This window comes from Chlorocebus sabaeus, chromosome 6 (assembly GCF_047675955.1).
Source record: "Chlorocebus sabaeus isolate Y175 chromosome 6, mChlSab1.0.hap1, whole genome shotgun sequence".
NCBI classification, from domain to species: Eukaryota; Metazoa; Chordata; class Mammalia; order Primates; family Cercopithecidae; genus Chlorocebus; species Chlorocebus sabaeus.
In genome coordinates this window covers 15607194-15635173 of record NC_132909.1, presented here as the reverse complement: position 1 = coordinate 15635173, position 27980 = coordinate 15607194, and the positions used below count along the sequence as shown (strand labels likewise).

Sequence of the window (27980 nt, the reverse complement as noted above, 5' to 3'; positions counted from 1 at the left end):
TAGGTACATGAAAAGCTCTTAGGATAGTGCCTGGTGCATAGTGAGTGCTGCATCAGTGTGTGAGCTATTATAATTATGGGAATAGGCAAAAGTGCCACCCTGGCCATCCAGAGTGTGGAGGTACTTTCCAGTCAGGGTCCAGGCAGGCCAGCTGGAGATAAAGCTGGTTAGTGGGGAAGCTGAACTTCCAGGAGTAGAAGAATTTAGGAGGACTAATTCATGCACAACATTCTGTAAACATTCCTTTACCCAACAGTAGGAATGCTCAGAGTGGGTGTGGCTTCCGTGACAATCATTATCTCCTGGGAATCTAAGAATATGTCCTAGGGTTGAATGGCTTTGATGTAAGCCAAACCCAGAAATGGGCATCAGGGCTGCCTTGCAGATAGCATTCATCTTGAAAAAGAAAACATTCATCTTGCTAAAAGAATACCCTCTTCCGGAACAGACAATTATTTTTGTTTTTGTACTATCCTAATTTTTAAGGTGTAAGGAGAAAGACTGAAGAATAAAATAATGAAGTGCATGTATGAAATAACAGGTTGAATTGAGACTGGTATGTGTAAGTTAAGAGAAATCATGTATACATTTTGTGCGAACATAAAAAGGATTTCTTGTTGCAAGCCGACCTCTCCATATAAATACTACTCATTGCCTTTAGTGCATAGCAGACTCTATCACAAGAACACACCATCAGAATAATGAGAGAATGGGTAGTGTGGCTTCTTTAATTGGCAGGTTACACTGAGAAAGTTACTAAAGAGAAAGGAGATGAAGGAGAAGATAGGTGAGGGCAAGAAAATTGGGGTGGTGAAAGGAAAGGACTGAAAGGAATGTTTACCAAGGGCTCATCAGGTACCAGGCTCTGTGACTAATGTCTCAGACATGTTAATTTACTCTTCCACTGTCATTTTCTGATGCAGCAAGAGTCAGCCTTACACTGCAGATGAGGAAAGAGGCTGAGGGAGGTCAAATGAGGAACTTAGGGTCATCCAGCCACTACATAGCAGAGCTAGTATGTTTCACTGTGGTTTGTGCAGACAGAAAAGTGAGATATGGAAGGAAGGCAAAACGTACTTTTGTTGTGGGTAATATTATGAAAGTGACCTGTATGAGACAGAATAATGGCCTCTTAAAAATGTCCACATCCGGGCAGGGTGCGGTGGCTCACGCCTGTAATCCCAGCACTTTGGAAAGATGAGATGGGCAAATCACGAGGTCAGGAATTCGAGACCAACCTTGCCAACATGGTGAAATGCTGTTTCTTCTAAAAATTCAAAAATTAGCTGGGCATGGTGGCGGGCCCCTGTAATCCCACCTACTTGGGAGGCTGAGGCAGGAGAATCATTTGAACCTGGGAGGTGGAGGTTACAGTAGCTGAGATCACCCCACTGCACTCCAGCTGGGGAAACATGAGTGAAACTCTGTTTCAAAAAAAAATCCACATCCGAAGACTTGGAACACATGCATTTATTTTCTTGAAAAATGCACTGTTCAACGGTGATGCAGTTGATTATCTTCAGATGGAAAGCTTATTCTCGATTATCTGGGTAGCGCCCAGTGTCATCATAAAGGTCCTTCTAAGTGAAAGACAGAGGCAGGAAGGTCAGAGTGAGAATGATACCGCCTGAGAGACTCCCCTGGCCATTGCTTGCTGTGAACATGTGTGACAAGACAAAATTACAACTAATTTAGTTATATATGGAATTGGCTTTTATTTGTCATTTATGATTTGGGACAGCTCTCCCTCTACAGATACAGTGATGACTCCCCCTAGGCAATACAATAACATAACAGTGGGTTTTCTCAAATGCGGATCAGTAAACAAAGCCATAGAAATAAATTGATTGGTTAACATCAGAGTACTTCAGGTCACATTTTTTGGTAAAAGTTAAAGCAGAGGGAACTTCCTGATTATGCTCACTCAGGTAGACTGGAGTCTTTATTTTACAGAAAATTATGATCTGTTTTGAGAGCGACCTGCTTCCTTAAATTTTCAGTGGCAGTGTATAACATCTAGCATGTGTGGCTCTATTTTGGAGTGTCTGTACTCTCACTTAGGTGAGAATATGACCAAAACTTAAAGAATTACCATTAGTCTCAATAAAAGTAATTTTGGGCTTCCATCATTTCTTTTCTTTTCTTTTTAATTTCCTTTGTCTTTTACAAATTTTTTTTATACTTTATGTTCTAGGGTACATGTGCACAACGTGCAGGTTTGTTACATATGTATACATGTGCCATGTTGGTGTGCTGCACCTGTTAACTCGTCATTTACATTAGGTATATCTCCTAATGCTTTCCCTTCCCCTCCACCCACCCCACAACAGACCCCAGTGTATGATGTTTCCCATCCTGTGTTCAAGTGTTCTCGTTGTTCAATTCCTACCTATGAGTGAGAACATGCGGTGTTTGGTTTTCTGTTATTACAATAGTTTGCTGAGAATGATGGTTTCCAACTGCATCCATGTCCCTACAAAGGACACGAACTCATCCTTTTTTAAGGCTGCATAGTATTCCATGGTGTATATATGCCACATTTTCTTAATCCAGTCTGTCATTGATAGACATTCGGGTTGGTTCCAAGTCTTTGCTATTGTGAATAGTGCCACAATAAATATATGTGTGCATGTGTCTTTATAACAGCATGATTTATAATACTTTGGGATTATAAATATGTGTGTCTCTGCACATGAGCTAGGTCTTCTGAATACAGCGCGCTGACGGGTCTGGATTCTTTATCCAATTTTCCAGTCTGTGTCCTTTTATTGGACCATTTAGCTCATCTACATCTAAGATTAATATTGTTATGTGTGATTTGCATTTCTCTGATGTCCAGTGATGATGAGCATTTTTTCATGTGTCTGTTGGCTGTATGAATGTCTTCTTTTGAGAAATGTCTGTTCATATCCTTTGCCCACTTTTTGATGGGGTTGATTGTTTTTTTTCTTGTAAATTTGTTGAAGTTCTTTGTAGGTTCTGGATATTAGCCTTTTGTCAGATGAGTAGATTGCAAAAATTTTCTCCGATTATGTAGGTTGCCTGTTCACTCTGATGGTAGTTTCTTTCACTGTGCAGAAGCACTTTAGTTTAATTACATCCCATTTGTCAATTTTGGTTTTTGCTGCCGTTGCTTTTGGTGTTTTAGACATGAAGTCTTTGCCCATGCCTATGTCCTGAATGGTACTACCTAGGTTTTCTTCTAGGATTTTTATGGTATTAGGTCTAACATTTAAGTCTCTAATCCATCTTGAATTAATTTTTGTATAAGGAGTAAGGAAAGGATCCAGTTTCAGCTTTCTACTTATGGCTAGTCAATTCGCACCAGTTAGATTGGCGATCATTAAACAGTCAGTAAACAACAGGTGCTGGAGAGGATGTGGAGAAAGAGGAACACTTTTACACTGTTGGTGGGATTGTAAACTAGTTCAAACATTATGGAAAACAGTATGGCGATTCCTCAAAGATCTAGAACTAGATGTACCATATGACCCAGCCATCCCATTGCTGGCTATATACCCAAAGGATTATAAATCATGCTCCTATAAAGACACATGTACACGTATGTTTATTGCGGCACTATTCACAATAGCAAAGACTTGGAATCAACTCAAATGTCCATCAGTGACAGACTGGATTAAGAGAATGTGGCACATATACAACATGAAATACTATGCAGCCATAAAAAAGGATGAGTTTGTGTCCTTTGTAGGGACATGGATGCAGCTGGAAACCATCATTCTTAGCAAACTATCACAGGAACAGAAAACCAAACAGCACATATTCTCACTCATAGGTGGGAACTGAACAATGAGATCACTTGGACTCGGGAAGGGGAACATCACACACCGGGGCCTATCATGGGGAGGTGAGAGGGGGGAGGGATTGCATTGGGAGTTATACTTGATGTAAATGACAAGTTGATGGGTGCTGACGAGTTGATGGGTGCAGCACACCGACATGGCACAAGTATACATATGTAACAAACCCGCACGTTATGCACATGTACCCTAGAACTTAAAGTATAATAATAAATAAAAAATATATATATTGTTATGTGTGAACTTGATCCTTTCATTGTGATGTTAGCTGGTTATTTTGCTCATTAGTTGATGCAGTTTCCTTCTAGCATCGATGGTCTTTACATTTTGGCATGTTTTTGCAGTGACTGGTACTGGTTGATCCTTTCCATGTTTAGGGCTTCCTTCAGGAGCTCTTGTAGGGCAGGCCTGTTGGTGACAAAATCTCTCAGCATTTGCTTGTCTGTAAAGGATTTTGTTTCTCCTTCACTTATGAAGCTTAGATTCGCTGGATAAGAAATTCTGGGATGAAAATTCTTTTCTTTAAGAAAGTCGAATATTGACCCCCACTCTCCTCTGGCTTGTAGAGTTTCTGCTGAGAGATCTGCTGTTAGTCTGATGGCTTCCTTTTGTGGGTAACCCAAACTTTCTCTCTGGCTGCCCTTAACATTTTTTCCTTCATTTCAACTTTCGTGAATCTGACAATTATGTGTCTTGGAATTGCGCTTCCCGAGGAGTATCTTTGTGGCATTCTCTGTATTTCCTGAATTTGAATGTTGATCTGCCTTCCTAGGTTGGGGAAGTTCTTCAGGATAATTTCCTGCAGAGTGTTTTCCAACTTGTTCCATTCTACTACTCACTTTCAGGTAGAGGAATCTGATGTAGATTTGGTCTTTTCACATGCTCCCAAATTTTCTGGAGGCTTTGTTCATTTCTTTTTACTCTCTTTTTCTCTAAACTTCTTTTCTCGCTTCATTTCATTCATTTGATCTTCAATAACTGATACCCTTTCTATCAGTTGATCGAGTTGGTTACTGAAGCTTGTGTATTTGTCATGTAGTTCTCGTTTCATGGTTTTCATTTGTATCAGGTTGTTTAAGGACTTCTCTACATTGGTTATTCTAGTTAGCCGTTCGTCAAATCTTTTATCAAGGTTTCTAGTTTCTTTACGCTGGGTTTGTACTTCCTCCTTTAGCTTGGAGAAGTTTGATTGTCTGAAGTCTTCTTCTCTCAACTCATCAAAGTCATTCTCTGCCCAGCTTTGTTCCATTGCTGGCAAGGAGCTGCATTCCTTTGGACGGGGAGAGGCACTCCCAGCTTTAGAATTTTCAACATTTCTGCACTGCCTTCTCCCCATCTTTGTGGTTTCATCTACTGTAGGTCTTCGATGATGGTGACGTACAGATAGGGTTTTGGTGTGGATGTCCTTTCTGTTTTTGTTAGTTTCCCTTCTAACAGTCAGGACCCTCAGTTACAGGTCTGTTGGAATTTCCGTGAGGTCCACTCTAGACCCTTTTTTCCTGGGTATCAGCAGCGGAAGCTACAGAAGAATGAATATTGCTGAACAGCCAATGTTGCTGTCTGATCATTGCTCTGGAAGCTTCATCTCAGAGGTATACCCGGCCATGTGAGGTGTGGGGTGTCAGTCTGCCTCTAGTGGAGATGTCTCCCAATTAGGCTACTCAGGAGTCAGGGACCCACCTGAGCAGGCAGTCTGTCCGTTCTCAGATCCCAAACTCCATGCTGGGAGAACCACTACTCTCTTCAAAGCTGTCAGACAGGGACATTTACATCTGCAGAGGTTTCTGCTGCCTTTTGTTTGGCTATGCCCTGTCCCCAGAGGAGGAGTCTACAGAGGCAGGCAGGCCTCCTTGAGCTGCAGTGGGCTCACCAAGTTCAAGCTTCCTGGCCACTTTGTTTACCTACTTAAACCTCAGCAATGGCAGGTGCCCCACACCGAGCCTTGCTGCCACCTTGCAGTTAGATCTCAGACTGCTGTGCTAGCAATGAGGGAGCCTCGATGGGCATGGGACCCGCCAAGCCAGGTGCAGGATATGATCTCCTGATGTGCCGTTTGCTAAGACCCTTGGTAAAGCACTGTACTATGGTGGGAGTGACCTGATTTTCCAAGTGTTGTGTGTCACAATTTTCCTTGGCTAGGAAAGGGAATTCCCTTCCCCCTTGTACTTCCCAAGTGAGGTGATGCCTCACCCTGTTCCACTCCCATTTGTTGGGCTGCACCCACTGTCCTGCACCCACTGTCCAAGATATCCCAGTGAGATGAACCTGGTATCTCTGTTGGAAATGGAGAAATCACCTGACTTCTGTGTTGCTCACGCTGGGATCTGGAGGCTGGTGCTGTTCCTATTTGGCCATGTTGGTGCCACACCCCCACTTTTCTTTTTTTTTAATGGAGTCTCGCTCTGTGGCACAGGCTGTATTGCAGTGGCATGATCTCGGCTCACTACAGCCTCTGTCTTCTGGGTTCAAGTGATTCTCCAACCTCAGCATCCAAGGTAGCTGGGATTATATTGCGGCATCTGGCCAGCAGCCCACAATGCAACAGGCCTCTTTCTTTGTTCCCAGGTGGATTGCCAGGTCAAGAAATAAAACACACACACATGATAGTGAAAGTTGGGTACAGGGGAGGTCATTGCCTTCTGGTCCTGTGATGCCACCAATACACTGGATATACCAGCATTTATTATTAAGTTTAGTGAGGGCGGGGGTAGGTTAGTGAGGGATTCATGGTCGTTTGATTATGAGGTGAGATGGTCACATGGGGATGAAGTAATTCTTTAACATAACATCAGTATGCAGAAGTACAGTATACAGAGATAAGAATTTATAACATAGTGTGGGCGTCAGCAATTTCTAACACAGTTGTAAAACAGAAACACAGTCTATCTATATCCTATGATTAGCAAGATATTAATCAGCAGATTAGGCAAGATACAAATCAACTACAATAGAATAATTCAAAGAAGAAGCCAGAAGAGTCTAGTCATTTTAACCAGGCAGCACATTTGTTGATTTTTACAACTGAGTCTCTATAATACCCGATGTATTTATCCATGTGCAACAAGAAGTGTCAGAAACTGCACAGGCTCCCACTTGTTAGCTGGTAGAGAGCAATTCTATTTTCTAGCATTGCATGTCTATGTTAAATTAAAACAGAGAGTGAGAAGAACAGGCAAGTATAGAAGTAAAGCCTAAAAAAAAACTCCATACATTTGAGGAAAAAGTTGAGTTAAAGATGCAGCTAAGGGCAGTTTTTGGGTGGGCTAAAGGATCTCTTGTTATGTAAAAATGTGTAGGCCAGGTGTGGTGGCTCACACCTGTAATCCCAGCACTTTGGGAAGCCAAGGCGTGTGGATCACCTGAGGTCGGGAGTTCGAGACCAGCCTGACCAACAGGTAGAAACCCCGCCTCTACCAAAAATACACAATTAGTCTGGTGTCATGACACATTCCTATAATCCCAGCTACTAGGGAGGCTGAAGCAGGAGAATCACTTGAACCCAGGAGGCGGAGGTTGTAGTGAGCCAAGATTGTGCCATTACACTCCAGTGTGGGCAACAAGAGAGGAACTCCATCTTTAAAAAAAAGTGTGTTTGACATGATGTATCTCACACTGTTAACTTACTCTCAGAAGCTACTTCTTGTGAAATCCTAAGTACAGCATTATTTTGGAAAGCAAAGGAGACAGGCATAAGCAAGGACAAATTAAGAGAGGTAAGAGTCTCATCATGATTGATAGTCTTGTTCTGACATCTTGAGAAAAGCTGTCCACAGTGTAACGTCATCAACTTGCTGTCTTTGCAGTTTAAGTGTCTCTAAGTTATGGTGTTGAACATTTGGTGAGCTCTGAAGGGCCCACACCTCAGACACGAGGGTTTTCCCATGAAATTTACATTGAGTTGTCCACCTCCAGCTTATATGGCTTCAGGAACAGAGCTGTTCTTGCTCTTAATGATTTCATTGGAAAAAATGAATTGGAAGAAATAAAAGAATTCAGGGTCCAGTCCAGTCTACCAATGGATTATAAATACTCAAAGATAATGAACAGTGGTTCAATATGGTAACAGGTGTGCCACAGTTTTTCTTTTCAAAATAATGTCTCTATATAGGGGTCTCTATTTTTACCAAGGATAATCCCAGTAGGATGAATTTGTTTGCAAAATAGGTTGAGTCTCACCGAACTTGCCTAGATTTTTTACCTAAATGCAGCAAGAGTAGCAAGGGACCATAGAGGCCCTTTTTAAACTTTGCTTTGCTAGAAGTTTTATAAGACTCTCAGATTAAACTTTTAAAAATATCTTGAGACTGGGAAGCCAAACAAAGGCCAACTTCAGACTTTCCCTGCATTCCCTATGGGTTTATTCTATGTATATTCTCAAATAAAACATCCCAGTCAAAGCCTTAGTAATATAACCAATGTTTTCAAATGTATCCTGTTATAAAGAGAGTAGATTCTTACTGAACTTGTGCAAATAACTTTATTACCGTAAGCATATGAATCCTCATGAATAGTTTCCTAATTCTGGGGCACTCAGATTCGGAGCAAAAGCAAATGTTTCCATTTTTGTTTACAAAAGTATACTTTATCACACTGCTGTAAAGTATAAATAGCTTAAAAGAGAAAGTTCACAAATCTGGAGATTAAAACATACAAAGAAGCAGCACATTCTCAAATAAAAAATTATGAAAACATCTTTTTGATTATTTAGCCCAATAAAACAGATGATTTTTTTCTTCTTTGTCATAAATTTCATGAAGGTATCAGACTGTTCATTAAAATTTTGAAAGTTCTCAGAGAGTCCAGTGGTATGATCTTGAAGTTATCAGAAACTTGTATTCAAGAGTCGTTGTCAGAGTCTTTTCCATATATCTCCTCAAAGAAAAAGCAATTTTGGACTGTAACTGATTATAAATACTTCAAGGAAGAATCAAAGCAACTGTCTGGGAATGACAAAGATTTAAAATGACTATGGTTAAAAATCTAATGAGGTTTTTATTAGGCTGATTGTGGTAAAGAAACAGCTCACATAGAAATCTAGTTACTCCTGTGGCGTATGACACTATGACTGATAACATACTCGATTTCCAGAAATGTCATATAGTTTTCAGAGTACTAATTTTTTTTTAATTTTTTCATTTTTATTTTTATTTTTTTGAGATGGAGTCTCGCCCTGTCACCCAGGCTGGAGTGCAGTGGCACGATGTCTGCTCACTGCAAGCTCCGATTCCCAGGTTCATGCCATTTCCTGCCTCAGCTTCCGGAGTAGCTGGGACTACAAGCCCCTGCCACTACACCCGGCTAATTTTGTTTTTGTATATTTAGTAGAGCTGGGGTTTCACCATGTTAGCCAGGATGGTCTCGATCTCCTGACCTCATGATCTGCCGTCTCGACCTCCTAAAGTGCTGGGACTACAGGCGTGAGCCACCGCGCCCAGTCTAGAATACTCATATTATCAACATTCCCATAAATATTATTTAGAGAAGGTTTAGCATCACTTATCACTCATTTGAACATGTTTTATATATATTATAACATACCAAATAAGGTGGCTTTTCCATTCAGCTTCTGTTTCCCAACTGGATCACTGAGTTCTTCGTGTAGCCCATTAATAATTAGGGCCGAAAAGTATAGTCTTATGTACATTGAAAAAAGTCCTTAGGTAATTCCTTTTTAAGTATTTTTAATTACTTTTTAACTAATTCCTTTAGAAGTAATTCCTTTTTAATTACTTTTTAAGTAATTCCTTTAGAAGTAATATCAGGTACTTTTACCTGAAAATCATTGATTTAGTTTTAATTTCTACCTATTACAACAAGAGTTCTCCATCCTCTTTACATGTTTGTAGTGTCAGGGAAGACTTAAAAATTACCGGTGCCTGGGTCCCCCACCAGACCTTTAAACTGGAACTAATACGTGGGGCTCGAGCATCCACTTTTAAAAATGTTTTCCAGTGATTCCAATGTGTAGCTATATTTCCCATCAGATTTCTCTGGTTTCTTGTGGCCTTCACTTTTTTTCTATTTTGGTATCATGATTATTTTCAGGTCTCATTTCCTGTCTTAGGCTTTATGTCTCCTGGGGTAGAGACCTTGCCTTCTTCATTTCTGTATCTTTTTGGAACACGTGAATTGGTCATAGGAAAAGGTCTCAATCACACATACATTGTGTTCTGAGTCTCAGGTACACAGGCTAATCCTAAAGTCTTTGTTCTGCACGAGGTCAGAGATTACTTGTGATGAAGGGTGTGGTTAAGTCTGTAGTGCAGAGGGTGGAGGGGAGTTCACCCTGGTTTTAGGCATAGCATTGGAAGTAAGAATGTTATGTTATGTCTATGTGGGTGAAGGGGCAGAGATGTGTCAGGAGACAGTTCTAACTAGGATGGAGGAATTATACTAGGAAGTAGAGGTAAAGGAAGTGAGAAGGATTAATAAATAGAAAAAAATGTGAACTTACCAAATAGGCTAGAGTAGATGCCTGGAGATTCCTGATTAAATGAATTAACTAGATTTTAGGAAGGTAATGAGGCAGTCGTATGCAAGGAAGGTTTCAAAGTCTGGAGGCAAAAAGTCAAGCAACACTTTGAGAAGTGGTTGAGCTTTATGGGAATGGAGAGAATTACACTATTGAGAGATGTGAAAAATAATGAAGAGGGTTTCAAAATGTGAAATTGTGTTTCTCATTTGAACGAGCAGAGGCTGGAGATAATTACGTTTAAAAGACACTAGGGTACAGGGGGCATAAAGGCCAGGGAGAAAGGAAACTGCAGGAATTAGTGTTAAGAAGCAGGAGTTTGGTGGAGGAAGGAGGAGATCCAGTCCCAGATACAGGCAAATAAGTCTTCTCCCTCTCCCAAGCATGGCAGTCAGCCCTTCAGGAAATGGGACAAGAGAAAAGGCCATCATACCTGCCAGTTTTCCCAAAATACAGAAATGACATCACGGCTGCTATATCAGATTAAGACCAGGATGGACGTCCTAATTCTACAGGAGCTGTCATGGAAAGAAAAGCAAAGAAAAGAAGGAATGGAGTTGATGTTATTTTACAGGGGGGAGCCTCAGGAACAAGCATGTAACATGAGGTACTCTATAATTGTTTCTTCAAGGAATACATTATTTCTGTTGGAAAGTTGATGGGAGATGATTATATTCTTGCAGTTTTTTTCCCCTCTCACCATGTTTCTAGGTTGGTGATCAGTCCTCTGTCAATTCTCTACTGCACTCAGATATTTCAGAAAACTTTCAGATGTGAGAAAGGCTGATTGCTATTTTCTATGTCATTAGAACTTTAGACCTTTCCACCTTTTCATGGTTGCATCTTTTTCTCAGTGTCTCTGTTGTGGCAGCCATGAATCAGACCCTGCCAGGTCTCCACGCCAGGGACCTGATTGACAGAAGGCCCAGGTCAGTGCATTTCAAATTCACCACCTCCTTTGCACAGAAAGCTTTCTTCCCACAGGCTCCCAGCAAGGGCGTGAAAGCAATCCTAGTTCTCTCAGGCTCTCTTTAACTTTAATGGGTGACTGGTTGGAGGATTCCCTATCAGCCTTTCAAAAATTCTCTTAGAACTGCATTGATACCTAAAACTTCTTTCTCTTTCTTTTACACACGAGTCAGCTTTGCATAGTGGTCTGTGGGTTCTCCCATACTACCTTCATGCCTGCCCCACATTCCCTCACAGGTGTCTTCCATGATAAATTATCTCATATGTCCAATCCCAACCGGGATGCATCTCAGTTGGTAAAAAGTAACATACCAGTCTTGATTCTTTGCACTTAGCTTTTTTCCTTTCTCTCCCACAAGTAGTCAGTCACCATGTCCTAGCGTTTTATATGGTACCTCTTTTTCTATATATATATGGAAATAGGTACTGTTCAGGGGCACGTCCTATGTGCCAGGTCCTGTGCTAAATACTTTACCTGTACCTCATTTAGTTCACACAGTAACCCTGTCAGGTAGACATTATTTCCATTTTGCCAATGAAAAGACACAAGCTTAGAGTAGTGTAAAATCTCTCCTGGTGTCATATGGCTAGTAATAGGTGGATCTGAGATTTGATTCTAGGACTATTTGACCTCAAGGCTAATGATGATGGAAGTAATATAACAGCTGACATTGGTTCGTCTGTGTGTGGCATCTTGTTTCATTGACTACATGAAACCTTTAAAAGAATGGTATGAGCAAGCTCTCTCCTACTTCAGGATATGAAAGAAGAACAAACTAAACCCGAGCACAGTGATTGAAGGACACAATACGGATTAGAGTGGATAAAAATAAAATGGAGAATGGAAAAAGAATAGAGGAAATTTATGAAACCAAAGTTGATTCTTCAAAGTAAAATCAACAAAATTGACGACCATTAACTAGACTGACTAAGAAAAAAAGAGAGAAGATTAAAATTACCAAAATCAGAAATGAAAATGGAGTCCGAGCATGGTGGGTCATCTCTTAATCCTAGCATTTTGGAAGGTCACAATGGGAGGATTTCTTGAGGCCCGGTGTTTTGACCAGCATAGGTAACCTGGGGAGACCCTCCCTCTACAAAAAAACTTAAAAACCAATTAGCTGGGTATGGAGGCATGCATCTGTAATCCTAGTATCTTGGGAGGCTGAAGAAGGAGAATAGCTTGAGCCCAGGAGATTGAGGCTGCAGTAAGCCATAATCACACCACTGTATTTCAGCCTGGGCTGGCCTACAAAGTGAGAGCCTGTCTCTCTCTCTTAAAAAAAAAAAAAAAGAAAAAAACAAGTGAAGTAAAGAAACAGAAAATGATTACTACCAATTCTAATAAAATAATGATTATGAAAGTACTGTAAATAATTGTATGCCAATAAATTGGATAACCTAGATGAAATAGATAAATTCCTAGAAAAACACAAAAATATGAATAGAACTATAATTAGTAATAAGATTGAATTAGTAAAAGCATTTGATGAAATTCAGTATTTTTTTGTAATAAAAGCATTCTAACTAAGAATGGAAGGAAACCACCTCAACATAAAGGTAATATGGGAAAAACCCAATGCTAACATCATACTCTGTGGAGAAAGACTGAAAGGTTTCCCTGTATGAGCAGGAACAAGACAAGGATGCTGCTTTGGACACTTCTATTCAATGTAATATTGAAAGGTTTAGTCAGAAAAATTAGGTAAGATTTTTAAAAAGACATTCAAATTGGAAGAAAGGAGTAAAATTAATCTGTTTGTAGATAACTTGAACTTATATGTAGAAAATCCTAAAGATGGAACAAACCTATTAGAATTAATAAATGAATTCAGTAATGTTCCACAATACAAAATCAACGTTCAAACATCAGTCGTATTTCAATACACTAACAATGAACAATGTGAAGGGAAGTTAAGAAAAACAATTTAATTTGTATTAATATCAAAAAGAATAATATATTTAGGAATAAGTTTAACCAAAGAGGTGAAATGATTATACCTAAAATCCATAAAATATTACTTAATGATGACATCAATAAAATGAAAGACATTTTGTTTTCATGAAATAGAAGACTCACTGTTGTTAGGACAGTGCTACCCAAAGTGAGCTACAGATTCAATACAATTCCTTCAGAATCTCAGTGACATTTTTACACTAAAAGAAAAATCCGTCCTAAAATTTATATTAAATCTCATGACTATAAATAGACAAACAACTTTGAAGAGGAACAATGAGGCTGGAGGACTCACACTTCCTGATCTCAGCATTTACTACAAAGCCCCAGTAACCAATACAGTGTGGTACTGGCATAAAGGAGGACGTAGAAATTAATGAGATAGAACAGAGAGCCCAGAAAGAAATTCTTACACATATGGCCAAATGATTTTCATCGACTGTGCCAAGATCGTTCAATGGGGAAAGGACAGTGTTCTCACCAAATGATATTGGGAAAGCTGGATATCCAAGGGCAAGAATGAGTGGAACCTTTACCTAACATCATATACAAAAATTAACCCACAATAGATCAAAGATCTAAATGTAAGAGCAAAATCTATACAACTCTTAAAAGAAAACATAGGAGAAAACCTTCATGATATTGGATTTCACAATGATTTCTTGGTTGTAACAACAAAAGCATAGGCAACAAATAAAATGGATAAATTGAACTTCATAAAAATCAAAATCTTTTATATATTGAAGAACATTATCAAGAAAGTAAAAAGGCAACCCATGAAATGAGAAAAATAATTGCAAATTATGAGTGTGAAAAGAAATTAATTTCCAGAATACATGAAAAACTACAAGTCAACAACAGCAAACATCCAGAAACCCAATTAAAAAATGAACAAACGATTAAAATAGAGTTTTCTCCAAGGAAGATATGCAAATATCCAATAAGCCCATGCAGAATTCCTCAGCGTCATTAATACGTAGAGATATGCAAATCAAAACCACAATGTGACACCACTTCACACACTTTAGGATGGCTTTGATAAACAACAATGACAACAACACAAAACAACAAGTGTTTTCAAATAGATGGAAAAATTGGAGCTCTAGTGCATTGCTGATGGGAATGAAAAATGTTATACCCACTGTAAAAAGTGGTGTGGCTGTTTCTCAAAAAATTAAACAATAAATTACCATTCGACCCAGCAATTCCACTTCTGGACATACTGCCTATAGAATGGAAGGAAATTTGAACAAATATTTGCACATTGATGTTCAGAGAAGCATTACTCACAATAGCCAAAAAATGGAAACAACAGAAAAGTCCATTGAAAGATAAGTGGGTAGGCAAATGAGGTATATGTATACATCAAAATGTTATTCAAACTTAACAAGGAATAAAATTCCAATATATCGTGCAAAGTGGATGAACCTTGAAGACATTATGCTCACTGATATAAGCCAGACACAAAAGGATAATTATTCTATAATTCCATTTATAAAAGATAGAATAGCCAGTTACATAGAGACAGAAAGTAGAATGGTATGTGCTAAGGCATAGGGGGAGAAGAAGTGAGAGTTACTGTTTATAGGGTATAGAGGTTTAATATGGTAAAAGGAAAAAGCTCTGGAAATGGATAGTGTGATGGTTACACAACACTAAATTGCACATTTAGAAATAGTTAATGATAAGTCTTAATATTAATACATATAAAGTGTCCTGGTAGTCTTACACTCTATAAATACACACTTTTTTCATTGCCCCTTTCCTGCCATGAAGAGCCCCAGAAGTGAATCTCACTATTTCTCCAAGTGTGCATCACTCACTGTCCTCTGTGCTGTGTCCCACATGCAGTGCCCACAGCCTCATACAGCCGGTGACTTCAGAGCCAGGACACAACTCAAGAGTCTGCCCCGAGGTTCCCTCTCTTCTTAATTCCCTGCAACCTAGGCTTCACTTCAACTGGCAGCTCGATTTAGCTGAATTCAGAACAGGCCACCAGGGCTCTTTCTCCATACATGCTGGTCTCACCCCAGGTGGAGTCAGGCAGGGCCAGTCACCAGAGAAGCCCGGAGCAGAGAAGGGAGCAGTCTGAGCTGCTCCTCCCTCATCCAAGGGGCTTCTTCCTCTCATTTGGGGGAAAAATGTGAGCTTGTTTCAAAACCTCAGATGTTCCCTGTAGCTCATGGAGTAGGTAAAAGAAAACAAAGACGTGGTGGACAGGGATGTGTGGCTGACAGCAAGAAGCAACTTGATCTTGAGGACTCTCCTTCTTGTCCCTCTGTGAAGCCTCTTCCACCACATAGGGCTCAGGGCTGACAAAGCCCCCTCCCTACCTTTCTCAGGCTGGACACAAGGTCAACCATGAGAAAACAGAAAAACAAGGAGAAAAGAGTCTGTAGAGACAAATTGGGAGGGTTCAGGAGGAGAATTTAGGATTTGCTTCTACCTATGGGGCACAGGCTGGGAATAAAAATGTTTTCCTGACTCTTCTCTGAAAGCCAGATAGACTCCACCTAAAACACTGTTGACAATGATGCAGGGATCCACTTACCTAAGACTTTGATCCTCCTGAATCTGTAACGTTCCCTGCCAGTGGCTGAGTTACGAGCAGCGCAACGATAGATCCCACTATGCTCTGTAGTAATTTGGGGGATAGAGAGCTCTGATCCTGATTGCAGAAATTTCCCATTAACCGTCCAAGAATACTCTGCCGGTGGGTTAGAGTCCGCGAAGCAGGACAAGTAGAGGGTTGTTCCTGAATCGTAATAGGTAGTTGCAGGCAAAACCAAGGGGACGTCTGGACCATCTAGAGTAAAGAGAATAAAGCCACAGGTGATGTTGTCCGAGGGAAGGGGATACTCCTGGTCTCTTAAAGGGACACAGTGTCCCTCTGAGTCAAGACGCACCCTCAAGGCCCAGCCAAAACCCTTCTGTCTTCACTGAGACAAGGCCTGAGGTATTCACCTGTTCCTCCAATCACAGGCTGTAGACCCCAAGTCTCCCATGATGAGCAGCCCCTCCCCTTATATTCTTGGTTAAGGCTGTGCCTACCCAGATTTCCCCAGGGCAGGGAGTCATGGCCACCTCGTGTGTCCAGAAATAAAATGTCTGTACTTGAACCTGAGAGACTGAGATGCCTGGCCTCTGGTTGTTTGGATTTTAGCTGGTGGCCTGGCCCACCAAACATACAAAGGACATCTAGGGTGACGGGGTCACTGCAGATGCTACCAACTCGGTCCCATATTTCACATTCATAGGGTCCTGTGTCATTTCTTATGACATTGGTTAGAATAAGGATCCTGTTTTTACCGGGTTCCTTTAGCCTAGGACTGACCGGGAGGCTCTGACCATTTACCCTCCACAAGTAGGTGTAGCCCTCAGTCTTAGGTTCACAGGTTAAGGCTACAACATTCTTATTCTCCATGGGATTGAAGTTGTTGCTGGTGATGTAGGGCTTGGGCAGCTCCGCTGTGTGGATAACAGAAGTTTTTCCTGTGTGGCACCTTTGATTCCTCCACAGGCATCCTTCAATCAGAGTTAACATCTCCCACCTCTCAGCCCACCCGAGTCCTTGAAAGTCAATAGCTGGTGCGTGTGTCACGAGACAGATGCATGATGATCTAAGGGCTCAAAGACTGTGAGGCCACCTGCTCTGTCTTAGGGAAGCACAGATTTTCTCAAGTGTGAATTCATCAGCAGTGTTGGGTCATGGACAGACACTTCAGTGGGAGTCACAGCCCCTGGTACCCCTACCAGTCCCTCTCCAATGAACTGACTGGCTGGCTCACCTTGGGTTCCTTACCTGGAATGTGCAACTGCTGAGTCCCTTCCAAATTCCATCCTACTTTGCCCCCCTAGATGTGATTTCTCTACGGCTTCCATTTCCAAGGACATTCTAGAGATGAGTAATAATGGGACTTCCCATTGTCCTGAAACCCTGAAGATACTGAGCAGCCTGGCCTGGGACTGGATGTTTCAGCAGAAAGAAGACAGGAGAGACTAGAGTCAAGCCTGGAGGTCAGTTCAGTCATCAGGCCGTGGAGGCACAAGGTGGGGCAGTTTTTTGCAGGTGTTTCATGATGACTTACTTGAGCCAGTGACCTCCAAAGATAGAGCAGAGTGCAAGGAATGATCTAGAAAGAGTGAAGGGGACAGACAAGAGCTGGTGACCCTGGAGCAGAACCATGTTCCCTGTTCTGGGTTCTTTAAGTTTCCTCTCCTTCTGCAGAGGGCAGGTGAAGACTATGTGGATCTTTCCAGAAATACATGTGGATATTTGCAAATGCAGAACTGACTGGTGGAAAGGGTGGGAATGAACTGCTGGAAATCTGGTCCTCATGGACCATGTGTGTTTGATGGATATGAGACAAATTTGGGGAGAAGTTTTGGAAATATTTTATTGTACGCTCTACTCTCTGATTCCATGGGTTTGACTACTCTAGGGACCTCATGGAAGTGAATTCTAGAGTGAATCTGAGAAGAGACTGCTGGTTGCCAGGAGCTGGGAGTGGGGAGAATCAGAAGTTGTTCATGGGTGTGCAGTTTCAGTTATGCATGACAGGGAGGTTCTAGAGATCTACTGTACAGCTCGATGCCTACAGTTCACACAGATTGAGTGTTTCTTATGCATAAGGCTTAGGACAAAAAGTGTTTTGGATTTCTGACATTTCTTGATTCTGAACTATTTGTCATATACTTACTCGTTTAGCATCCCAAATCTGAAGGATTCAAAATCTAAAATGCTCCAGTGAACATTTCTTTTCAACATCAGATTACTATGCCAAAGTGGGAGGTGATAGGCCAAATACATTCCTGCCCTTTTTTTTCTCTCACCATGATTGTAGCTCGGTAATTAGTTTTTGGTCAGTTCCATACTGCCCAAGCTGCACTCATATTTTTGAAGGCTTTGGGATGTGAGAGAGGCTGAGTGCTACTTTCTATGTCATGAAAACTTTCCGACTTTTCATGGTTGTATCTTTTTCTCAGTAACTCTGTTGTGGCCATCACTAATAAGAGCCTGTCAGGTCAGATTTAATACAGATGTTTGTAATTCTGCAAAAATTGTTACTGGGATTCGGGTAGGGGTTGCATTGAATCTGCAGCTCACTTTGGGTAGTATTGCCATCCTAACAATATTGATTTTTCCAATCCATGAAAGTGAAATATCTTTCCATATATTGATGTCATCTTTAATTTCTTTCAGTAATGTTTTGGAGTTATCAGGGTATAACACTTTGACCTCTTTCGTTAAACTTATTCCAAAATATTTTATTCCTTTTGATGTTAATGTGAATTGAAATTCTTTTCTTAATTTCCTTTCAGATTGTTCACTGTTAGTGTATAGTCTAAAGAATGATCTAGAAAGAGTCAAAGGGACAGGCAAAAGCTGGTGGTTTTGAAGTAGAAACATATTCCCTGTCCTGGGTTTTTGATTTTCCCTCTCCCTTAGCAGAGGGCAGGTGGCTCTTCCCTGATAGGCAGATAGACTTCACTGGAAAACATATTGCCAGTGCTCCAGGGATCCACTTACAAGGGACTACGATCCTTTTTATTATGAGATTTGTCCCACCAGCGGCTGAGTTATCGATGAAACAGACATAGACCCCTGTATGTTTTAGTGATCTGGGGGATAAAGAACACTTGTGCTGATTGCTGGAACATCCCATCAATCAGCCAAGAATGCTCTGCCAGTGAGTGAGAGTCTGTGAGACAGGAGAGCTTGGGGACTTCCCCTGTGTGCTAATAGGTGTACGAAGAAGAAATGGTGGGGGCATCCAGGCCATCTGGAGAAAAGAGAATAAAGGCACAGCTGATGTTGTCAGAAGGAAGGGAAAATCCTGGTGTGTGGAAGGGCCACAGTGACCCTGTGAGCTAAGTCACAACACTGAACTCCCAGCCAAATCCCTGCTGTGTTCACTGACCTGGAGCCTGAGACGTTCACCTGTTTTTCCCATCGTAAGCTGTAGACCCTGAGTCTCCCATGACAGGAGCAGCCTCTTCTCTCCCATTGGTGATCAAGCCAAAGACTAGTCTTAGTAGTCATGGCCAGCTTTGATATCCAGGGGTAAAGGTCTCTGTACTTGCACCTGAGAGGGACTGGGAGGCCTGGCCTCTGGTCATGTGTATTTGGGATGGCAACCTGGCTCACAGAGGAACAGAAGATACTCACAGAGGAGATTCAGGGTGACTGGGTCACTGCGGCTGGAACTCACTGGGTTCTTCATTTCACATTCATAGGGTCCTGCAGTATCCTTTGTGACACCAAATAGACTGAGGGTCCTGTTGTTTTCGGACAGCTGCAACTTGCGACTGATAGGGAGGCTCTGACCATTTATCCACCACAGGTAGCTTACGTCCTGAGTGTCAGGATCACAGGATAAGATCACAGTCTCCGCGCCCCCCTTGGGGTTTAAGTTGCTGCTGGAGATGTAGGGCTTGGGAATATCCACTGTGCAGATAACAGAGAGAAGATTGCCCTGTGTGGCACCTTTGATTCCTCCAAAGACATTTTTCAATCAGAGATGACATTTCCCACCTCTCAGCCCACCCAAGTCCCTAAAAGCCCACAGCAGGTGTGTGTGTTACAAGACAGATGCATGGCAATCTGAGGGCTCAGAGATTGTGAGGCTGCCTGTTTTATGTGGGAGAAGCACAGATTTTCTCAAGTGAGAATTGAGCAGCAGCATTGAGTCATGGAAAGACATATGACCAGCAGTCACAGCCCCTGGTGCCTCTCTGAGTCCTTCCCTCTCCAACTGCCTGCCTGGCCCACCCTGTGGTCCTCACCTGCAGCATGCAGTGCTGGAATCTTCTTAGTTTCAGTCTTACTTTGTCCCCAAGGTATGCTTTCTCTGCAGTTTCCCTTTCAAGGACATCCTAGAGATGGATGATGGAACTTCCCATTGTCCTTAAACCCTTTGGGTACTGGGAAGCCTAGCCTGGACTGGGTACTTCAGCAGAAATAACACAGGGGAGACCAGAGTCAAGCCTGGAGGTCAGTTCAATCATCAGGCAGTGGAGCCACAAGGTGGGGCGGTTTTCCCAGCTGTCTCATAGTGACTGACTTGAGCCAGTGACCTCTAAAGATAGAGCAGAGTCCAAGGAATGACCTACAAAGAGTGAAGGGGACAGGCAAGAGCTGATAGCTTTGGACCAAGACCATGTTCCCTGTTCTGTGTCCATGATGTTCCCTTCCCCCTGTAGAAGGCAGGTGAGGACCATGTGGATCTTTCTAGAAATACATGGGGATGTTTGCAAATGCGGAACTGACTGGTGGAAAGGGCGAACATGAACTGATGGTGGAAGTCTGGCCCCCATGGACCATATGTGTTTGGTGGCTATTAGAACAATATTTGAGAAGAAGTCTTGCAGATGCTTTCTCTCATTAGACGTTCAATTTTTTGATTCTATGAGTTTGACTACTCCATGTACCTCATCTCACTGGATTCCAGAGTGAATCAGAGAGTAGAATAGTAATTTCCAGGAGCTGGGGTCAGGGGAATAGGGCATTGTTCCATGGCTGTGTGGTTTCAGTTAGGCAGGTTGAGGATGTTCTAGAGATCTCCTGTACAGCTTCATGCCTATAGTTCATGCAGATAAAGTGTTCCTTATGCAGAAAGTTTAAAACCAAGTGTTTTGGATTTCTAACTTTTTTTTTTTTTGGGGGGGGGAATATTTGCAGTAGATATACTGGGTCAGCATCCCACATCTGAAAAATTTAAAATCCAAAATGCTCCAGTAAGCACTTCTTTTTAGCATCACATCAGCGGTTAGAAGTGTTGGATTTTGGAGCATTTCAGATTTTGAATTTCCGGATTTGGGATGCTCAATTTGTAATACTGCAATTTTCCCGAAAAAGTTCTCTGGAGTTTAGACCTCATGTTATGTTCTGACTCTAGTAACAAAAAAAAAAAAAAAAAAAAAATTGGAGGAAACATTAAAATGTTGTCATAAGTGGAAATTTTTACTGATGGTCCAAACATCTAAGATCAATTGCTGGTAGGAATATTTCTCTTGACACCCAATTAAGGTTTAGGTGTGGGGTGAATTCCAGCAGGATCACATTATGCTCAAAGAAAGATACCAACCGTGATTTGAAATTAGCAACTCCTTAAGTAGAGAGAATCCCGTTAAAAGGACAGAACTGGTCAGTGTGTCAATTACATAAAGGAGGAATGATGCCGAATTAAAAGAAGTGATGTGTGTTATGGTAGTAAATATAGAAGGAACTTCCTGTTTCTAATTTCTGTGCAGAGTTAGGAAAAATGGGGAGGAGCCCAGAATAGGTATGTGAGATGCTTACTTCATTTTCTATTCATCTCAGAAAATACAACTCGAGTTTCAGTTTGTGTGAATTAGGAAGAGTCTGAGTGAGACGCCAATGGCTCATGTGTCCCCAACACGAAGAACCCCACCTTATGAAAATGGCATCATCATGAGGAAACAGTTGTATGTGGCACAGGCAGTAAAAGCACCAGATAGCACCCACCTGGCCACCTGCAACAGCTCCCCGAAACCACCAGTATTCCCATTACGTGTATTTTAGAGCCTTGGTAGTAATCCCACAACTACAAAGTTTAAATTGTCAATACAAAATGTTGAATATGAAGTAGAACATGTCGTTCCACTTTTTTCCCCCACACTTTTTGAACTTTCCTGTTTCACTTTTGGAAGTTTCTATTGACACATCCTCAAGCTAGGGATTCTTTCCTCAGCTGTGTGGAGTCTACCAGAAAGCATCAAAAGCATTCTTCATTTCTCTAACAGCTCTTTTTTTTTTTTTTTTTTTTTTTCTGAGATGGAGTCTCGCTCTGCTGTCCAGGTTGGAGTGTACTGGCATGATCTTGGCTCACTGCAAGCTCCGCCTCCCTGGTTCAGGCCACTCTTCTGCCTCAGCCTCCCGAGGAGCTGGGACTACAGGCGCCTGACACCACGCCTGGCTAATTTCTTTGTATTTTTAGTAGAGACGGGGTTTCACCGTGTTAGCCAGGTTGGTCTCGATCTCCTGACCTTGTGATTTGCCCGCCTCAGACTCCCAAAGTGCTGGGATTACAGATGTGAGCCACTGTGCCTGGCCATCTCTGAGGGATTTTAATGAGTTGTTGACTTTTGAGATTGTTCAGCTTTTTACTTACTGTTAGAACCGAGTGACAAATTTCAAGCTTCTTATATACCTGTTAGGAAAGCAGAAGTCTCTAGGAAGTGACTGGGAATGTGAGCTCCACAGTAGGTTGAGGATGGAGTCACGAGTGAAATGGGTGAAATCAGCCCATGGGCTTTGGAGACTGCAGGCCTGCCCAGCCTCTGACACCCTGGTGAGTCAGTACAAAGATTACAACAGTAACAGCAAACTGGCATGGCTGACTCCATCTGGCATCTAGTCTCGGGCTGGCTGTCCTCACTCATTCCTGGACATAGGCCAGGCTAACCATGGGAGGAATTTAGTCTATGGCTTAACTTTGAAGCAAGAATAATACCAGTTCCTCCATAACACTAATTCCCTTATTTTGCCCAGGGATTGCCTTTGTAAAACTGGTGAAAGACCATGAGACTAAGATTATAGGAGGGAACTGAATTCTGTTAAAATGGAGGCACAGTTTCTCTAATCCCTTACTGCTCAAATGTCATTTGGCCAGAGTTTACAAAATTTGTAACTCATTGCTCCTCTAGATAACATCACTATTGTAGAACCTGAGATTGGTCTTCTGAGATGTTTCTCATTCTTTGCATTCTGGTAACCCACTGACCTCATCCATACCCATGACTAATGGCCCAGCCAGTCACATGGTCCCCACCTAGAGTCAGATTCGAGCACAAACAGATCATTTCCCTCCGCCCGCATGATTCCATCCACAAACAATCAGCAGTACATATTTTTTAGTCCTGTGCCCCTGAAACTATCCTTGAAAATCTCTAACCCCTGATCCACTAGGGAGGCTGATTTGAGTAATAATAAACCTCCATCCTCCTGTTTGGCAGACTTGGAGTCATTAAAATCTTCATTTACTGCAAATCACCATCTGGATAAATTGGTTTTGTTTGTGCAGGAGACCAGAAGAACTTGTCTGGGAATTATAAGAGTGGATGGAGGAGCTGTCTATCCCTGTCCCATGGTCTTGTCCACAGATCAGCCTCACAAAGGAAAGAGCCCTGGGTGGGGATACAGTGGAAGCTCATTCTCTTAGCGACCTGGGGACATTGGCTTGTGATGAAGCCTGGCAGGAGTGCAACTCAAGGTGATTTCTGTGTCTTTCCTATTTCCTGGGAGGTGGGTCAGGCCACAGTGTTAGCAGGAAGGGAACAGAACAGTCAGCCTAGTTAGAGGGAGTGTCTGGGGGAGGCCTAGGGGTGGAGGAAGAAGCTGTGCAGGACAGGGTTTGCCAGTTAGAATGAAGTGGGAGGAAGATGAGGGACACAGAGAAGCAGAGAGAGGCAGAGACAGCATGGCAGTGAACAGTGGGGCCTACAGTGACTTCAGAGACCCCAAGGACCAGGTACCCCCAGTTCCACAGTCCAGGACTAGGGAATCCAGAAAACCCTCCAGTGACCAAAGAGCTTCAGAGTTACACATGAGGTGGGGTGGCTTTAGGGGCAAGAGGTAGTGGGGGCATGAAACATGGGTGTCAGCCTCTGAAGGACAAGGGACAGGTGTGGCTAGAACTTCCTAGGATTCTGCATCCAAGATTCAGCCTCTAAAGAGGTTATCGGTCATTCATTTCTTCATTCAATTCCTTCATTTGTTATGTGAGAGCTCCTGAGTGTGTGTCTCTCACTGGGCCTGTGCTGGTGCGGGGTGTGAGTGCGGAAGGAAAACAAGGTCCTCTCCTTTATCCTGTTATGCCAGTGACAAGGACACTTTGGTAAACAGAGGATTTCGGGTTCAGTGATAGGAGTTAAGATCTGAGGGGGAGGCCTGGACATTTTTTGCACTGACTCTGACAGTTGAGGCAGGTGATTTAGTTCTGGAGTACAGACCAATCAGCTGAACAATTGCTCTCACTCCTCTGAGGTTTGGATGCCGAAGATGAGAGGATTTGAGCCAATAAATGACTATGGGGTCCTTGGAATCCAATAAGCCCTCACTTCTGGTGGAGGAGAGGATGGGCCTGTGACTGCAGACAGACCTCATGTGACCCTGATCTGCCGTTTCTGTTTGTGTGACTCTGGTTCAGTGACTGTATCTTCCTGTGCCTCAGTTTTCTCTCAGTCAAATAAGCTCAATGGCAAATGGACTGTGGCTTTTCATGCTATCGGTGAATAAATTGTAAATTCTTCACAGTCATCGGACCTAATGCGTGGCACAGTGGAGGTGTTCACACAAACAGCATTTATTATTATTCACTTTCATGAGAGAGCACCTTTAGGTCAGATCCCTGTGGACAAACTGCTGCCAGGTACATTTTCTCTCTTCTGTTTCTGCTTCTGGGGACATTAGAGTTTCTATGGAGTGTCCTAAGACTCATAAAGCAGTTGGCTGATGGCCTATAAAGCTTGTCTTTCTGTCCTCTCCACTCTGAGTCTCAGGTGAAGAAAGCTCTGTCCTTGCCCAGATGAGGCTCTGAGGGCTGAGCCCTGGCAGTGAGCAGCTCCAGGAGACACAGTCCTCAGACAGGTGGTAAATCCTTGGTCCCAGTAAGCCCTGCCACAACTGAGCCGTGGCACAGGCTCCTCAGCTTTATCTGGAGTAGGGATTTAGGGACAGGGGTCTGGGGTTGAGGCTTCTAGGGCTGAGCTTCTCTGAGAGTATCTCAGGGGGCCTCTTAGGCAAAGCCCTACTCAGTTCTCCAGGGTCTTTCTCAGGGTCAAGTTTATGAAGAGGACATGAGGTGCTTGGCTGAGACTGATCTCCTCCTGCTGAGCACCCCCCCCCCCCATCAGACTGTCCTTCCTGTGCAGCAAGTGTCTGCAGGGTCTGGAGGCAGGAAAGGAATTCTGATCTGTTGAGGTTTGTCTCCTCTGTGTGTGTCCTGCACTAAATGCCAAAATCCCAACATGGGACATAACGCAGAGAGGGACACAGGCACAGTCCAGGCCTGACCATCCTGTGTGTGCAAAGTAGAAGTGACCCCCACCACCCAACACCCAGGGATCATGTGGAATCACTCACCGTATAAGGTGAAATGTCCAGTTACTCCTTTAGTCTCATCACCTTGCTTTATGATTTCTATGGTGTAGGATCCTGTGTCCTTCTGGGTGACATTCTGGATCAGCAGGGATGCATTGGAATATACTGTTTCTCGTCCACTGTATGCAGGCCCAACTGTAATATTTTTACTGTCTATTGCATATGCAATAATGAATTGATGGTAGTTCGTTATTTGCCCTTTGAACCAGACGTAGCCAGTAAGATTCTGGGGCAAATTCTGGACAAGTAGAAGAATATCTTTCCCCTCGGAAACTTTGGTTGGCTGGGCTTCAATCGTGACTTGGGCAGTGGTGGGCGGGTTCCAGAAGATGAAAAGTAATACTAGGAGGTGGAGAGAGTATCAGTCAATATTGAGAACTATGTATTGGGGTGAAAAGATGGGGTCCTGGGTACTGAGATGATCTCTTCAATCATCAACCTTGAAGACACACACATACACACACACATGCCCATTTTGTGTGTGTGTGTTATTGTGTTTGTGTCCTACTGTCCTACTTGGTCAAGGTCAGTGGCACGACCCTCATTCCTTCAATGCTTCTGACCTCGGCATTTTTCTCTTTGGAATCCTCTTCCCCAGAGGTCTGCACGGCTCCCTCCACACTGCCCTCAGGTCCTGCTTACATCAGGACATCCTCAGACTTCTTTCCTGACACCTCCTTCAGAGATCCTGGGTCCTCCCTTTCTGACCTTTCCCTGCTCTGCTCCCTCCGGAACTCTTGTCAACACCTGACCTCACATTCTAGATCTCTTTGCTTGTCTGTCTTCCTGCCCATGAGAGCGTGAGTTCCGTGAGGACAGGGACTTTTGTGATCTTCGTTGCACCCCAGTGCCTCAGAGAGGCTGTAGACTCCTGTACATGTGAGAGGGCCCTCCATGCCCGGGGTGTTTTGTTTGGTTTTCTTCTTTGTTTCCCCAGTTGTTGAGGTTTTTTGCTGTGGACAATGTTTCATGCCCTGCTTATATGTTCATTTGAAGTGTCATCTGATAATAGTTATTATTATCATTTTTCAAAGTGTGGTGACCAGTGATGATCAACCAGCAAAACAGAACACTTGAGATTTTCCTACCTCTTACCAATTCCCAGTTCAATGTGATTTTCCTGTTTTGACCCCTATCCCTCTCTGGTATATTTTCCCCTATCCAGGCTCCAACAGTGCCTTCTTTCCTTTTTTTTTTTTTTTTTTTTTTTTGAGACGGAGTCTCGTACTGTCACCCAGGCTGGCGTGCAGTGGCGCGATCTCGGCTCACTGTAATCTCTGCCTCTCAGGTTCATGCAATTCTCCTGCCTCAAATTCCCCAGTAGCTAGGATTATAGGAGCACACCACCACACCTGCTAATTTTTTGTATTTTTAGTAGAGACTGGGCTTCACTGTGTTGAGCAGACTGCCCTTGAACTCGTGACCTCATGATCCACCCACCTCAGCCTCTCAAAGTGCTGGCTTATTTTATTTTTTAGAACCCCATCCTCTCCAGGAGACCCCATCCAATCATTCTGCTTCCTCCTCCTGTCCTCTCCCAGAAAGTTCTCTCCTCACCTGTGAGCAGGAGCTCCTTCCAGGTGATGTGCAGTGTGCAGGGAGGCGCTGACAGGGGCCCCATGACTTGTGCCGCCCGCGTGTTCTCCTCTGTAGAGATGAGCCTGAGATCCAGAAAATTTCTGAGCACAGCTGTCAGCTGTGCTGTCCTTCCTCCTTCTGTGCTGAGCCTCTTCCCGGGGCAGGAGCACTTCTCAGGCTCATGGGTGGGGTCTGTTCCCAGGGCATCTCTCTGTCCCCTCCCCTCTCAGTCCTGCCTCCTTGTCCCTCCTTCTTTTTTCCTTTTGTCTGTATATCAGATCCCCGGGAATTGTGGAGGCCTCTGTCTTTTTCAGCACTGATTCTGTCACCAAACCTCGGCACACACTGTGTGCAGAAACACAAACACACACACAAAAGAGGCACGCACAGACACACACAGTCACACACATACCCTGTAGGTTGGGCAAGCACAGTCCTGGGCCTCAGCCTCCTGCTGTCCCCATGGCTCTGGGTCGCGTGCACATTCACGCCCTTTGCCCTCTTCAATCCCATCTGGCTCTCCCCTTCAGTGAAGGAGGCTGGAGCTCTACCAGGTCCGTGTCACAGGGACACCCCATTGTGCTATGGGTGAGCTGTGTGCTGTCTGGTGAGAGGGACCTTTCCTTTCTCTAATTGTGTCTAGCTTGGCTGCAGATTCCAAAGATGGACATTGAGGACCTGGGTGTCCCAGAGGAGACTGTCCTTCCTGGAGGTGTGCAGGGTGAATCTCTCATGCCTCATGTGAGGAGAGGCCTGTGCTGGATGCTCGGTGGGGGCTGTGAGTCCCACGGTCAAAGGGTCAGTTCTCAGTCACTCTATTGCTCCCTGGGGACTGGTGACTGAGCTGGGGCTCAGGGTTTCTCATTTCTTCCTGACCATCTTTGGTGTCATCTCTTCTCTGCCCATCTGATTGACCCCGTGGTGGTGCAGGAGGAAGTGGGGAGTTACCCAGGAACCCCGTGGAAGATGGTTCCTTGAGACACACGAAGGAGAGCCTGGGACAGAGCAGGGGTTCAGAGCTGGAGAGATTCATCCCGACTTACTCCGTGGTCGTGATGG

At 43.1% G+C, this 27980-nt stretch overlaps 1 protein-coding gene and 1 long non-coding RNA gene across 5 annotated transcripts in view; one reads left to right on the top strand and one right to left on the bottom strand.

Moving 5' to 3' along the window:
* LOC140711843 (uncharacterized) overlaps positions 1-27980 on the top strand; it is a 480768-nt gene that overhangs the window by 193987 nt on the left and 258801 nt on the right. The window lies entirely within an intron of this gene.
* On the bottom strand, positions 12062-26964 carry LOC140711842 (pregnancy-specific beta-1-glycoprotein 7-like). 4 transcript variants are annotated; one of them, XM_073016362.1, is made up of 6 exons: positions 26901-26964; positions 25326-25685; positions 19389-19667; positions 16409-16687; positions 15771-16025; positions 12062-12356 (listed from the first exon to the last, which is right to left on the bottom strand). In XM_073016362.1, exons 1-6 carry the CDS (start codon positions 26962-26964, stop codon positions 12289-12291), a joined length of 1305 nt encoding a protein of 434 aa, XP_072872463.1. In that variant the 3' UTR covers positions 12062-12288. The 4 variants fall into 4 exon arrangements, with proteins under 4 accessions (XP_072872463.1, XP_072872465.1, XP_072872464.1 ...); XM_073016364.1 differs by lacking the exons at positions 12062-12356; positions 16409-16687 and having other exon boundaries at positions 15654-16025; XM_073016363.1 differs by lacking the exons at positions 12062-12356; positions 19389-19667 and having other exon boundaries at positions 15654-16025.

Coding starts and splice junctions, on each gene's coding strand:
- LOC140711842 (XM_073016362.1), bottom strand. CDS start 26,964: ATGGGGCCCCTGTCAGCGCCTCCCTGCACACTGCACATCACCTGGAAG. Junction 16,688..19,388: donor AGTCACCCTGAATCTCCTCT/GTGAGTATCTTC, acceptor TTATCCACACAG/CGGAGCTGCCCAAGCCCTAC. Junction 16,026..16,408: donor CGTCACCCTAGATGTCCTTT/GTATGTTTGGTG, acceptor TCTTTACTCTAG/ATGGTCCAGACGTCCCCTTG.